We start from the raw sequence: 14,929 nt of genomic DNA on the forward strand, positions 1-14,929 counted from the left end.
TATATGGAGTCATGTGGTGGTTGATGCTTAAATTGTGATAATCTTTTGATAATTTTCTACACAAGTCATACGTTTTAAACATGCACCATTGTTGAATGCCACTGTTATAACCCTTGTTCTATTTCAGACCAAATTCTTCTCATGCAAGAGTTAGCAAAAATTCCATTCTAACTGAACACTCAATTCATAAAGGTGCACCAACCATACAAGTAGAAACAAAGGGCCTCGTTAAAATTAAAAAGTACCACTGAACGAAATCTCATGTATACAATAACTTCTGAATCTCCGTTATCATTGTCGATGGTTGGTGGTCACAAAAGGAGAGAGGAAGATAGTCACAAGAGGAGATTGGTGGTCGGATCTTATTGCCGGTGGTGGTCGTCGTCGCGAGAGGTGAGAGAGAAGCGAGAAGAGGTCGGATCTCGTTGGAGACCGAGGAGAGAGAGCACAGTTGGGAAGAGAGAAGAGAGAGAAAATGGTTTGATTTGGATGAAAAGGAGAAAGAGATGAGGGTTTTGAGAGAGAGAGAGAGGAGCGTGAGTGCCTTCACATGTGTCTCAGCCACATTTTGGGGATGGAATTAGGGGTCCTGAAATAGAGAGATGAATCATTTTTCAATGTCACAATATGCACTTCATGATATATATCCTAGTGAAGAAAAAAAAATTCGATGTGCAATGCACACCATATGTAACTCTATACAAAATTACATAAGTTTTCACGAACTTATATAAGTGACTTTACAAAAAAAAAAAAAATGCATAAATTGAACACAAATTCATGTGATCGTGACAATTTACATAATTTTGTATTATATACCATATACATTACATACTGCAACATTTTCCCTAGTGAATAGGAATATTTGTTTGTAAAATTAGGGGGTCGTGGCACGTAAAGCCTGTCCAACCCCAACCATGGTTTGGTCTTGGTGTTATAATGAAAAATCTAGAAATCCCCTAGATGTTGATTTGTGATTATGTATCAATTTTAAGTAGAATATAACAATCTCAATCAAACAATCAAGACAGAGAGACACAACAATTTTACGTTGAAAAACCACAATTGGACACCTTCAACTATGATAAAAAAACCACGGGCAACAGCCACAAAACAATCCACTAAGAAGATTTGAAGGAATTACACAGGTATACTCTCAATTACCTAGCGAATCCACGCCTAATTGAACTAACCTCTATGTGCCTCTTCCAACCCCGTCTTCACCTCGGAATTGTCTTTACGATGAGCCACTCCAGAATCCACCGAAGCTTCAAGCTCGAATTCTTCAAAATCCACCGAAGAACAACTCTCTCTCTCTCTCTCTCTCTCTCTCTCTCTTGTTTTAACAAACAAAACCTTTGATGTACTCTCTTTAAACCATGAGTTGAATACTCAAAAAAACATCAAAGAAAACTAACAAAATATCCCTAGATATAAACCTTAAGCACCAAAAAGAAGATCTGGAGGAATTCAGGAGTAGTCTAGTTTTGGGAGAAAACCAACTACTTATAGAAAACCAAAAGTAATCCTAGATGTGGAAGAAAACCCAATCCTTATTGAAATCCGGAAAACTGTGTTCGCGCGGTCCGCTTGAGTGCCCAACATCCCGCTAGAGCGGCTTCAGCAAAATATGCGCGTGATATAACAGAGGTCCGCTCGAGCGCTAGAGAACCCGCTCGAGCACGAAATCACACCTTTCAGTATTTTTACAGACCTGACAAACTGCTGGAACCAGGGATTCTCCGCTTGAGCGGGGTAATGTTCGCTCGAGTGGACAGGCAACTTGGAATGCATTTTTGCATTTTGCTTCGGAGGCGCTGCCCCTCGACCCCGCCATGGCGCTGCCTCGGACCCGCCAAGGGGCGCCGCCCCCTGGACCCTCGCGAGTTGACCAGGCAGCTCGATCCCCGTCATAATCTGCGAAGTGGCAATCTGGAAAGCATTAGCATCACAAACTTCTCTGAAAGGCACAATTCGGGTTGGATTCGCATCTAAACACTCATAGCCTCACTGAAATAAAAATGCGAAAATAAATACAACTGAAAGAAGTTTTGTCAACCGGGGTTGCCAAGAATAAAACCTAACACATAATATGGCATGTTGGGCCAAGCTCCATAAATTTCAGGTCCAATTATAATTGTGGATCAGGCTTGGTAGATTGAAGTGTTACCAAGATCAAACTAAAGAGGTATGAGGGCTTAAAAATTGAGGGTCATCCACTTATTAGGTCCTCACTTACATTTTTATACATTAATAATAAATTATGTTGTAATTTTTTTCTTCTCATTTTTACTCTTTTTTTTTTCCCCTTCTAGTTTTCCATTCCATTTTTGAACTCCAAATTGCAGACCGCAATTTGGCCACCGACCACCACTTTTGATTGTCGGCGACTACCACCGACCTTTGACGACCTTTATCAACCTTCGACAACTACCTCCAACCTCCAATAATATTTGTTTTGGCAATTTTTCATTTTCAACACGTCACTACCACCACCACACCTCAGATCTAGTGGCGACAAAAGAAAAAGAGAAGAAAATGATGAAGAAAATGAAGGAGAGAGATGAGGAGCCATTACAAGAGAATAGTTCTTATTATTTTTCATATTCAAAGATCAAGACAAAGAATCAAAAGCTAGATTCAATGATATATTTATTATGCAACAAATGACAGAGACGGAAGAGGATGATGGTTGAACTAAGCGACAGAGACGTTAAGCGAGAAGGAGGTGGTGGTCTGCCGGTGAGAGACGTTAAGCGAGAAGGAGGTGGTGGTCTGCCGATGAGAGAAATAGTAGAAAGAGAGACGAGAACGAGAAATAGAGATAGGGTTGCGCTTAGGATTTAGGGTAAAATTACTCAACTGAATGTAAATGGTAAAATGAAAGATGGGCTATATTATTTTGAGTTAGGACCTCATGGGAATTAAGTCCTATCCAATGGACCGACCGTAACTCTCCCTAAAATTGATCCCACAAATTGTACATATATTTAAGTGCAACATTTACATACACATTTATTTGGGAAAATTAAAAAACAAAACCCTAAGATTTGACCATTATAATAAATTAAACCCTAAGTTTTTTATTTTTTCAAGTTAAATCCTAATTTTTTTATTTGTTTTCAATTTAAACCATGTACCTATTTTCATTAAGTAAAATCAACGAAAAAAATAGTATTTTAGTCATTGAACTCAATGAAAAAGATATTTTAGACATTTTATATATACCTATATTGAGTTTAATGACTTCAATACTATTTTTTTGTTGGTTTTTCTTAACAAAAATAGGAGAATGGTTTAGCTTGAAAACAAATCAAAAGATTGGAGTTTAAATTGATAAAATTAAAAATTAAAATTTTATTTGTTAGAATTTTTTTTTAATTGTCCCAATTTATTTATGTATGCTATTTTAATTTTTTTAAAACTTTTTCTAATAAGAAAATCATAAAATATGTGTTATTAGTTTTCTGAAAGAACTATTTACAAAATTTGCTCTCTTAACCTTGAAATTATAAGAATAATTTGGAAATAGTTATCAACAAGTCCTGTAGCACTCTGAGTTTTTCTTCATTGCTCAAGCGATGGATTGGTCGCTCCAGTGCTTTTGCAGGCTTGTGATTCTGAGAGTTGTTGATGTTCGCCCGAGTGCAAGTTTGGTCGCTTGAGTAGTCTACCTTGTGTGGTTTGAACTTCTGAGAGTTCGCATTTCGAGCATAGGTTTGGTTGCTTGAGTGGTCTATTAGAATTCAGCTTCTATAAAAGTCACTTTTGGTCACTTTTTTTTTTTCTCTCTTCTCTCTCCTTCCTCCATTGTTGAGCTCCCAAGCTCTTTATACTTGGTTTCATCTACTTTTACCCATCTTTGGCCCATAGTCCTTTAAACCAAAACCTAGAGGGTCGCGAGGGCTTCATTTTAATCTGAACGGATCGCAATTTTGTTGCTGTGAATTTTTTGGCTTTGTCTTCATCGCTTCAAGAGGTAGGGAATTCTTTGTTCCTCTTCAATACCTCGTCTATGGATAGTTATGTGGTAGATTTTATTGCATAAAAAACATGTTCATTATGAATTTTCAAAAATCATATAAAGGGGATCGAGGGTTTGAATGTTTAGGTTGAAATGGTAAAATTGATGGTTGTGTGGGTTAATTGGAGAGTAGTCTAACATGTTTATGTTGAAAGGAAGCGAAAGCCCTAATTTAATAATTTGACCTAATGAATTAAAAATGGATAAAGTTGAATAATGTTTGTGTTTTGATAATTTGAGTTGTGTTATTGTGTTAGTAGCATAAAGAATTAATTTTAGTATTGGAATTTATTTGGATTAATCTTGTTGAGTTGAGTTGGGTTATTGCTTGATATCCATGGGTGTGGTTTTATTGAAATGTGGAAAATGGTTCTTGGAAAGAAAAGGATTTTGGCATGTTAACTAGAAAAATAAAAGAGTTGATTTTGAAAAGAGAAGAAACCATGGCGTATTGTAAATTTAGAAATGAACTTGAAGTTGGATTTTGAAACTTTTGAACATTGTTATTATCATTGTTGTTGGACTTAAGGTCGAGTGAGCATCGAGTTATCGTATTATGTGTGTTTAAATATTTATGCTTAGAGATTTTTTCCTTGGTATAGACACCCCATTTTGACCAGTCCTAAGACTTGGGCGCTTTCTGTTGATTACCCGATGATGACAATTAGAATGTGTTTCTCATAGAATCCTCAACAAGAAAAATGGAATTTAAGCTTTAATCCCAACCTTTACACATTTTTTGGCGAAACTATTTTAGACCTTAAAACCCTCTTTTCAAAATAATTTTTTAAAAATGTTTCTATGATGTTCCGAGGCTCCCATTTCAATTAAAATATTATAATTTTCAGTAAACTGAGTAAGGACAAAGTGGAAATAAATGGAAGGGAGGTGAACTCTTTGAAAAAATATTTAAAAACATCTTCTTTATAGGTTTGGATTTGAAGGAAATAGGAGGGGATGAAAGAAAACTAGTTTAGGAAAAGAATAAGAATCAAATCATTAAGAAGGAAATGAACAGCCTTTAATAATTTAGGCATATCTCTTTGTACCTTGGAATTTAAATGTGAGGCCATAACCATTGGAAAGTAGACTTCTGGAGCTTCAATTTAGACCCAAGAACCACCTAAAACCAAGTCCATATAAGGGAGATATGCCCATTTGAAGTTGGGCTTAAGAGCAGATTTTGTTGACCTGGGCCCGAGGGAAATGAACAACCTTCACTAAATTAGGCATATCTCTTTGTACACTTGAAATTTAATTGTGAGGCCATAACCATCGGAAAATAGACTTTTGGGGTTTCAATTTAGGCCCAAGAACCACCTAAAACCAAGTTCATATAAGGAGAATATGCCCATTTGAAGTTGGGCTTAAGAGCAGATTTTGTTGACCTGGGCCCGAGGAAAATGAACAACCTTCACTAAATTAGGCATATCTCTTTGTACACTTAAAATTTAATTGTGACGCCACAACCATTGGAAAGCAGACTTCTGAGGCTTCAATTTAGACCCAAGAACCACCTAAACCCAAGTCCAGATGAGGGAGATATGCCCGTTTGAAGTTGGGCTTGATAGTAGATTTTGTTGCCTCGGTCTAAAACAACAGCAGCCCCGTTTTTCTTGGTTTTAGTTCGGTTGGGACACCCCATTGAGCCATTTTTTGATCCATTCAAGTGCACCCACTCATCCCCCAACATCCCCACTCATCATCTACACATCCCACCATTTCCACTCATCATCCACTTTCATAATTACACTCCACCATCTCTATTTACCATCTACTTTCATGATCACATCCCATCATCCCTACTCACCATCCACTTTCATAATTACACCCTACCATCCCCACTCACTACCTACTTTCATAATCACATCCCACCATCCCCACACACTATCTACTTTCATAATCACACCCCACCATCTCAAGTCATAATCCATTTTCCTAAAGTACACACCACCATCACTATTCATCATTCACCTCCATTATACATTGTCCCCCATTAACTCCACTTTGTCTTACACCATTGCCCACTTGCACTGGCTATATAATGCGAGCTCTAGTCTTGAATTGGGAGAGGATTTTGAAGAAGAGAAGGGTAGGGAGAGAATGCTAAAATTGTGTTAGAATTTGAGAGAAAAGAAGTCTAAAAAACAATAGAGTTGTTTTGCCAAACTAGTGAAGTTACATAGCCTCTTACATCTCATCTCCCTTTGTCAAAAATTACACAAAGCCTTAACCAAAGAGAGAGTGTTCTTGCCAAGAAAAGAGTGATCATACACTTGTTCAAAACCATCATTTTAAGCTCAAATTCCAAGCTTTTGAATTGAGGATTAAGATCATAATTCACAATCTTGAGGGTGATCAAGAGGAAGTTTGAAAATCAAGAAGTTCAATCTTTCTTTGCTAGGTGAATTTTCAATTCTTTCATTTTTCTTTCATGTTTTATCTTATATTTATTTTCTTATGTTAGTTTCATATTACTTTTGTTGTAATCTTGCATATTCTATCCTATATTTATGTTCTTGTTTTAGTTTTGTAGTAGTTGTGTTATTTGTTTTCTTATTTTAGTTTCACATTAGTTTTGTTGTAATCTTGCATGTTCTATTTTATATTTGTTTTCTTGTTTTAGGTCCATGTTAGTGTTGTTGTAATCTTACATGTTTTATCTTATATTTGTTTTTCTTGTTTTAGGTTCATATTAGTTTTGTTGTAATCTTGCATATTATATCCTATATTTATTTTCTTGTTTTAATTTTGTAGTAGTTGTGTTCTTTGTTTTCTTATTTTAGTTTCACATTAGTTTTGCTGTAATCTTGCATGTTCTATTTTATATTTGTTTTCTTGTTTTAGGTCCATGTTAGTTTTGTTGTAATCTTGCATGTTCTATTTTATATTTGTTTTATTGTTTTAGGTCCATGTCAGTGTTGTTGTAATCTTGCATGTTCTATCTTATATTTGTTTTCTTGTTTTAGGTTCATGTTAGTTTTGTTTTAATCTTGCATGTTCTATCTTAATATTTGTTTTCTTGTTTTAGTTTCATAGTTGTTGTGTAGTAATCTTGCATTTCCTAGCTTAAAGTTATCCTCTTATATTAGTTTCATATTAATTTTGTTGTAATCTTACATGTTCTATCTTATATTTGTTTTCTTAATTTAGGTTCATGTTAGTTTTGTTATAATTTTACACTTTCTATTTTTGTTTCCTTGTTTTAATCTAACCCTTAGTAGTTAGTCAAGCTAGCTACATATTTCTTGTTTGTTCTTTTTCTTGGTTTTGCAACAAGACAGGTTTTGCTAAGCCCAGTTGGCCGGCCGGCCTATTTGGTCGGCCGGTTAGCTTCTTTTAGACAAGATGGTATGGTCTTCTGATGTTAACCAACTTTTGGTGGATTCCAAGGCACATGAAGCTTTTTCTTTTATTTATTTATTTTTTGAGTGTTTTGTGAGGTTTTTTTTTTTTACTTTGTTGTAATATTCTCCTCATCCCTCTCTAATTTGGTTTGTAATTATTCTTTCAAGTGTTGTAATAATTCCCCGCCCCGTTTCTTTCTGTCCTGTTCTTTTACTCGCCTTCTTTATTTGTGAATATGCATCATATTTTGTTTTTCGTTATATCCATGCTTTGCATCCATGTTTCATACATCTTGATTCGGCTAAGTTTGCATTTGTGGATTTAATCAATTCCTATGTGATTATGTGCACTACCTAATGCTCTTGAGATGATTCACATGTCATATCTTGGAAACCGAATCTTTAGTTGCATCACATGAGTGAATTGCATTAGGATTTTGTATATAAGATCATGCATGTTTTACTAACTTTGTTTTGTAGCTTGTTCGCGGGACGTCAAACATGTAAGTTTTTATGCTTTAGCATCCCGTTTGTGTGTGTTTTTCTTACTTTGTTTAGCATTCTACCATGAGGCTATTTGCTTACTTGATAAACTATTTGAATGCCTGTGGATGAAGGCTTGTTGCGTGAATTGGAATGATTCAAAGAATGTACGTTTTAAGCCCACTTTGTAGTGGTAAATTCACAAACTTTAAGCCCTCTTTGTCAAGTGGCAAATTCAAACCCTTTTCGACAAACAAACATAAAATTAAATTGTTCCAATTTGAGCAAACTAGTCTATACTTGTATGCTTCACATAGTAATTTTTTTAGGATTTATTAAATAATCAAAACATGAACATATAAAGAAAATAAAAGTCATATCATGGTTTAGTAGAGGCCGATCTTTGATCGGGTGAGCGGGGGTGCTCATTATTGACCTTTCCCTCTCATATCTAAGGTTCCGAGGCAAGCATCTTTGGTTACGACGAACAGTGGCCTTGGCACGAGTCATGGGTTTCCTAATTTCCCAAAATATTAGGTGGTAACTTTGAGATCTGATGACGTAGTTCATTTATGGCAAAATGTTTTGTAATAAAATGAATTTTCTATAAAGTTGCCAAACCTGGACTCTCATCTATATTTACCATTGCACTCGTGAGACTAGATCAAAGAGATCTAGGGAGTCCGAACTGTTTAACGCACGTGGGTATCCCCCGGGCATGTTACACTTGGCCATCGGTGAAGGATGACATTGTGATGTTGAATCGATTATGTGTATGTAGTACACTCAGATTATTTATGTTTGTTGAATTATGTGATGGTTGGAAATGCATAAGCGCTGAGAATCAGATGTGCCAGTACCTAGCAGCTAGCGTCTGGAGAACTTGGTAGCGTTGAGAATCAGAGGTGCTGCCACTCCCCGAAAATTTACACAATAAATATTCACCAACTTCCATTGTTTAATGTAAACGTAAGTCAATCACAATATTAACATCATCATCAAATCTCCAACATTTATAATTTAATAACCATCAAAAGATTTACAAAAGAATGTCCCACATGCGGTTATATATTTAGCATTCCTAGAATATGAATCCATTGCATGTAACAACGAAGTTTAGTACAAATTAATGCCCTCAAGGGCTACAAATGCCAAGGCTTAAGCTCGGTTACGCAAAAGTGGTTTCAAACCCATACACATAAAGCCCTTGGCTTGTCAAAAATAATTACAACAAAAGGAAAGAGCCTTGTGCTCTGAAAACATATCTCCATACCTCTAACTTGGCGGGATCACCCCATCCTTTCCTGCACAAAATCCTATAGAGGTGAGCACAAAGCCCAGTAGGAAAATCTTAACAAACTATATACATTATATACAATCTCATAGGATTAATGCATATGCCAAATCATGTTCAAAAATAAGTATCTTTATCTTTTGAAACTTTTGTGCACAATGTAATCTTGAAAATTTAATAATTCAATAATTTCAATGTAGTTCAACGGGGCAGTAAATACGACTCAAGTAATCCCTAGGTTGGTGTCTGCATGTAGGCATAACAAGCATTACCAAATCCCCACTTTACCGGCAGCTAACTGGAAGGCACGTGATACCTTATCCGCGCGTGTTTTCGGTCTTTCACCATGGACACTTAGGCCAACTTAACCAATACTAACTACACCCCTATGCGGACTTACCAACGTATTTATCCCAAAAACCACTCAATATGAGCTTGTTTCACAAAACATTTACCTTCCTCAAAACAATATATTTTTCCAATGCAATATTCGAAATCAATTGTATCAATGACAAAATAGAGTGACTATGCAATGCCCAATGCAATAACAAGGTTCCATTTAAAAATCTCAATAATGCCAATTCTATACACTTCCGTATCAATGCCAATTTTTCAATTTATCCACACAATCGTCCATTGTTGTCAAATTCCACATCTCTTATCAATGCAATATCATAATACATTACAAGAGACAAAATAATATAACATTAACCTTCAAGCATTTTTCATACATTAATCATCATAACATAATTCTAAAGGATGACATAACAACTTTAACTATCATGTATTCTCTTCCACTTGGTCATTTCAAGAGCAACCAATAATAAGCTATACAACAAGCTTCAATTTAACCAATTCTCATTTTCTTTCCATGGAATTTCCTCTTTGAAAAATCTAGAAATCCCGGAGATATTAATATGTGATTATGTATCAATTTTAAGCGGTAAATAACAATCCCAATCAAACAATCAAGACAAATCGACACGGCGATTTTAACGTGGAAAAACCACAATTGAAACGCCTCTAATTGTGATAAAAAAAACCACGGGTAAAAGCCACAAAATAATTCACTAAGAAGACAAAAGGAATTACACAAGTGTACTCTCAATTACCTAGCGAATCTACATCTGAATTGAACCGAACCCTATATGCCTCTTCCATCACGATCTTCTCCTCTGAATCATCTTACCCAACGTTGAATCCACAACATTGATGTTGAATCCACGACGATGAGCCACTTTGGAATCCACCAAAGCTTCAAGCTCAAGTTCTGTAGAATCTACCGAAGAACAACTCTCTCTTTTTGAATAAAACAAAATAAACAAACCCTTTGATGTAATCCATCCAATTCATGATTAAACTCTCATAGATATCCAAGGAAATAAGAAAAAAAGCTCCAGGGGAAAACCCTAATACCCAAGAACAAGATCTGGAAGCCGTAACCCTAAAATCTGATAAAACCACATATTTATAAAATAAAATAAAAACAGATCCACAATCTCTGTGATCCCGGAGATATTGCTTCTAGCTTTAGGGGCGTTGCCCCTCGACCACGCCTGGGCACTACCCTGGACATAGTCAGGGAAGTGGCAAACATGAAAGAATTAACATCACAAACTTCTCTGCAATGCACAATTCGGGTTAGATTCGCATCTAAAAACTCATAGCCTCACTGAAATAAAAAGATCAATTAAAATTACAAATGAAAAGAGTTTTGTCAAACAGGATTACCAAGAATAAAACCTAACACTCTTTATACACAATCATAGGAATATCGCAATCACATATTCACCATAATACTAGACAACCAAATATTTCATAACATCTTATCATTTTTCCCAAAATAAATCCCTAATTTCTAGGGTTTCTACAAAAATAGGTTTTTCCTCATTTTTGAAAGGATTTTTCCAAGACAATATCCCTCCGTAACAATATAGTTCACACCCTCAAGAGTTTTTGAAAACATTAAAAAACCTACTTTTGAAGTCATCAAGAGCTCATGAACCAAAATCAAAGTTCAATACTACAAGAGGAAGTTCCAAAATCAACATAACCTTACAAAAATATATATATATAACTCCAAAAGAATCTCTACCTTAAGCTTTGGAGAAGAAGAGAGAAGAAAACTCGCAAATTTGATGGTGTTGAAATCCGATCTCCACCGCACAAAACGTAGCCCTCGGGGAGTTCTCCAATTTTAACAAAGGAACTAGGGTCAAAGCTCTAATGGATTTAGAGAAATCAAAGGATTAATGTGATTTGGTGAGAGTAATGTAGAGAGAATGAGAAGAAATGTGCTTTAGAGATAGAGAGATGAAAGAAAAGTGAGGTTGGTGCTCAGCCTAAGAAAAGAAAAAGAGAAAATTTTCAGACACAATGCGTTCACGCACGTGCGGTACCATTTTCGCACGTGTAGCACGTACCTTCCACACGTGTGCCACTCTCCTCTCACTCGTGCGGCTCACTTTTCGCACCTACCCTCTGCTCGTGCATTTAAAGCAGTGTCAAACCATCGACGACCTCACCTCACCGCACGTGTGGCCTCACCTCCCACATGGGCGACCTCACTTTCGCACGTGTGGCCAAAGCCCCCACACGTGCAATTCTGCCTTCTACCCAGAACTTGCACTAGCTAAACTCGAGACACCCCTGATCGAATTTCATTCTTTCTAAAACAAACGGAACTCAACTCCGTAATGAAATAAAGATGAGGATCCGAGGGAAGTTTCAGGAACGGTGAACTCAAACGATCGACAAGACCTCAGATTAAATCTCAACACTCCCAACAAGAGCAAGATAATCACAATTAAAGGAAAACGAGGTGAGTTATGTACCCGGGCATCACTACTTCCCCACCTTAGGAAATTTCATCCCCGAGATTTAGATACCACTCAAAAAGAAACTCCAAAGCCTCAATAACCCAAACAACGGCAAAGCAACCTGATGGTATAACAAATGATTATATTCATCTTATAATTTACTCAACAATCATAATCATACCCAATAACATGGAATTTAAACAACAATCTCTAGATTTTCAAAATCACAACTATTTCATTCCTAACATCATAGTTTTTTTTTTCTTCTTCTTTTTTTCCCCTTTGGTCGTAGCCACCATACCAAACCAAACCAATAATCACAAAACATGTGGTTCAACAACAGTTGTGGAAACCTTACAACAATTTCCATGCTTGAAAACAACAATAATTGTAATAACAAGTAGTTAGCAATTCAAATACTTCTGTTTTCAAACACTAGGAGAACTTTACAATTTCGAACAATTTAAGCGTTCTCAAATAAATCCAGATACTTGGAGCAGACTTTCGCCTTCCGTTACCACATTACTTCCTTAACCCCATGGTGTCTCCATAACACCTTCACTAATGGTATAGTCTTACCCCGTAACACTTGTTCTTGGGTATCTAATATTTGGACTAGTCGTTCTTTGTATGAGGCATCCTCATCTACCTCTATGTCAACCAAATCAAGTACATGAGAAGGGTCAGGTTCATACTTCCTAAGCATAGATATATGGAATATGTCATGAACTCCCGAAAGTTGTGGCGATAAAGCCAAAGAGTATGCCACTTCTCCAATTCGCTCCAAAATCTCAAAAGGTCTAATAAACCTTGGAGACAATTTTCCACTCTTTCCAAATCTCATCAAAGCCTGTCTCAGCAAAATCTTAAGAAATACATGGTCACCAACTTTGAAGGATAGAGGTCGTCTTCTCTTATCGGCATAACTCTTCTAATGGCTTTGAGTCATAGCTAACCTCTTTCTAGGCAATATGAACTCGGCCTGATGGAGACCTGGACCGCCTTGTCCCCATAAATAGGGTTTTTCCCGAAAATTATTCCCTGTGGAGCCGGGGCTGGTATTAAAAAATACATCCCCAATGATTTTCGCGCCGGGGACGGTAATAGGGTCCCCTGGCCCTAGCCCCCGGCCCGCCCCTAAACTTCCCCGAAACATCCCGTCTTTATATGTGTGTGTGTGTGTGTGTGTGTGTGTGTTTAGGGTTATTATTATATACCTCTCTCTTTCTCTCTGACTCTCTACTTTCTCAACTCTCTTGTTCTTCTCTCTCTCAACTCTCTCATTGTCTCAACTATCTCTCAACTTTCTTGTTCTTCTCTCTCTCAACTCTCTCGTTCTTCTCTCTTGCTGAATCCTCTATGGCCTCCTCCGTCGCCAATCCTCCATGGCCTCCTCCTACCGATCCTCCATGGCCTCCTTCGTTGCCAATCCTCCATGGCCTCCTCTGTTCCCGATCCTCCTCTCCATGGCCTCCTCCGTCATCTCCGCTACCACCGATTGTAAGATCTAGATCCAAATCAAAATAGCATTTTAGAGAGAGAATCCATGACTGTTGTTTGTTGATGATTTTTTCAGATATGTTGTTGGTGGCTGTTATGATTTTTTCAGATATTTTTTTCTTTCTCAGATTTTTTTATTTATTTTTTATTTTTTAAGTTGATGATTGTTGATGATGAATTGATACACACTGAAAACAGATTATTTTTTTTTTATTTTTTTTTGTTCTTGTGTTGAACAAAATTATAAAAAAAAAAAAAAAAGTCAGGGTTTTTCTGGAGGCGGGGTTAGAGGGGTAGTGGCGTCCCCGCCGGGGATCAGGGGCGAAGACGGGGATGTTTTTATCTTCGGGGATCAGGGACGGGGAGTGTAATCCCTAGCCCCGCCCCGGCATCGAGGACGGGTAGTGTAATCCCCGGCCCCGCCCCAGCCCGTTGTCATTCTTACCTCTTTCGAATGAGAGCAACTTTCTTGATCATCTCTCTAACAATCTCTGGGCCCAACATCGGTGCATCACCCACCTCATCCTAACAAACCAGTGATCTACAAGGTCGGCCATACAAAGCCTCAAACGGTGCCATCTCAAAACTAGCCTGATAACTATTGTTATAGGCAAACTCAATCAATGGTAGGTGTTTCTTCCAAGACTCCTTGAATCAAGGACACAAGCTCTAAGCATGTCCTCCAAAATCTGAATGGTATGCTCCGACTGCCCATCGGTTTGAGGATGATAAGCGGTGTTAAAGGTCAACTTAGTTCCCAACGCCTCTTAAAGGGTTTGCCACAACCAGGCAGTAAAACAAAGATCTCTATCTGAAACAATGGTCACAGGAACCCCATGAAGTCGAACTATCTCTCTAATATACAACTCTGCCAAATGCTTAACTGAGTTATCGATGCCCATCGGAATAAAGTGTGTAGACTTAGTCAACCTATCAACAATCACCTGAATGGCATCATTGCCCCGTTGTGTTCTAGGAAGCCCAGCTACAAAATCCATGGTAACATGTTCCCATTTCCACTCTGCTATCGGTAAAGGTTATAGCAAACTAGCAGGCTTTTGGTGCTTGGCCTTCACTTGTTGACAAGCAAGGCATTTCGAAAAAAATAAAGCGACATCACGCTTCATTCCCCTCCACCAAAACTGGCAACTAAGATCATGATATATTTTTGTGCCTCCCAAATGTACCGCAAGGCGTGAGTGATGAAACTCTCAGAGTACCTCTTCTTGACAAGATTCTGACACAAACAAACGGTCTTGATATCTCACACTCAAGTCCAAGTGTAGGTTCAAACCCTTCTCTTCCTTCCCGTTAGAGATCCTATCACGGATTGTCTCCACTTCACGGTTACCCTGTTATGCCTCAATGACTCTACTAATCAAGGTAGGTTGAGCAATCACGGTAAACAAGGTAGCACCCTCGCTGAACTCACCCAAATGCAAATCAAACTCACCAATATCGC

General features: G+C 37.4%; 1 protein-coding gene across 1 annotated transcript; it reads right to left on the minus strand.

Moving 5' to 3' along the window:
- Positions 1–12,481: 12,481 nt before the first annotated feature.
- Positions 12,482–14,369, minus strand: LOC114321256 (uncharacterized). Its single transcript, XM_082918523.1, has 3 exons — positions 14,267–14,369; positions 13,272–13,474; positions 12,482–12,817 (listed from the first exon to the last, which is right to left on the minus strand). The coding sequence occupies exons 1-3, from the start codon at positions 14,367–14,369 to the stop codon at positions 12,482–12,484; spliced, it is 642 nt and encodes a 213-aa protein (XP_082774649.1).
- Positions 14,370–14,929: the final 560 nt, after the last annotated feature.

Source organism: Camellia sinensis, chromosome 3, assembly GCF_055761805.1.
Source record: "Camellia sinensis isolate YWXY chromosome 3, ASM5576180v1, whole genome shotgun sequence".
Classification (NCBI taxonomy): Eukaryota; Viridiplantae; Streptophyta; class Magnoliopsida; order Ericales; family Theaceae; genus Camellia; species Camellia sinensis.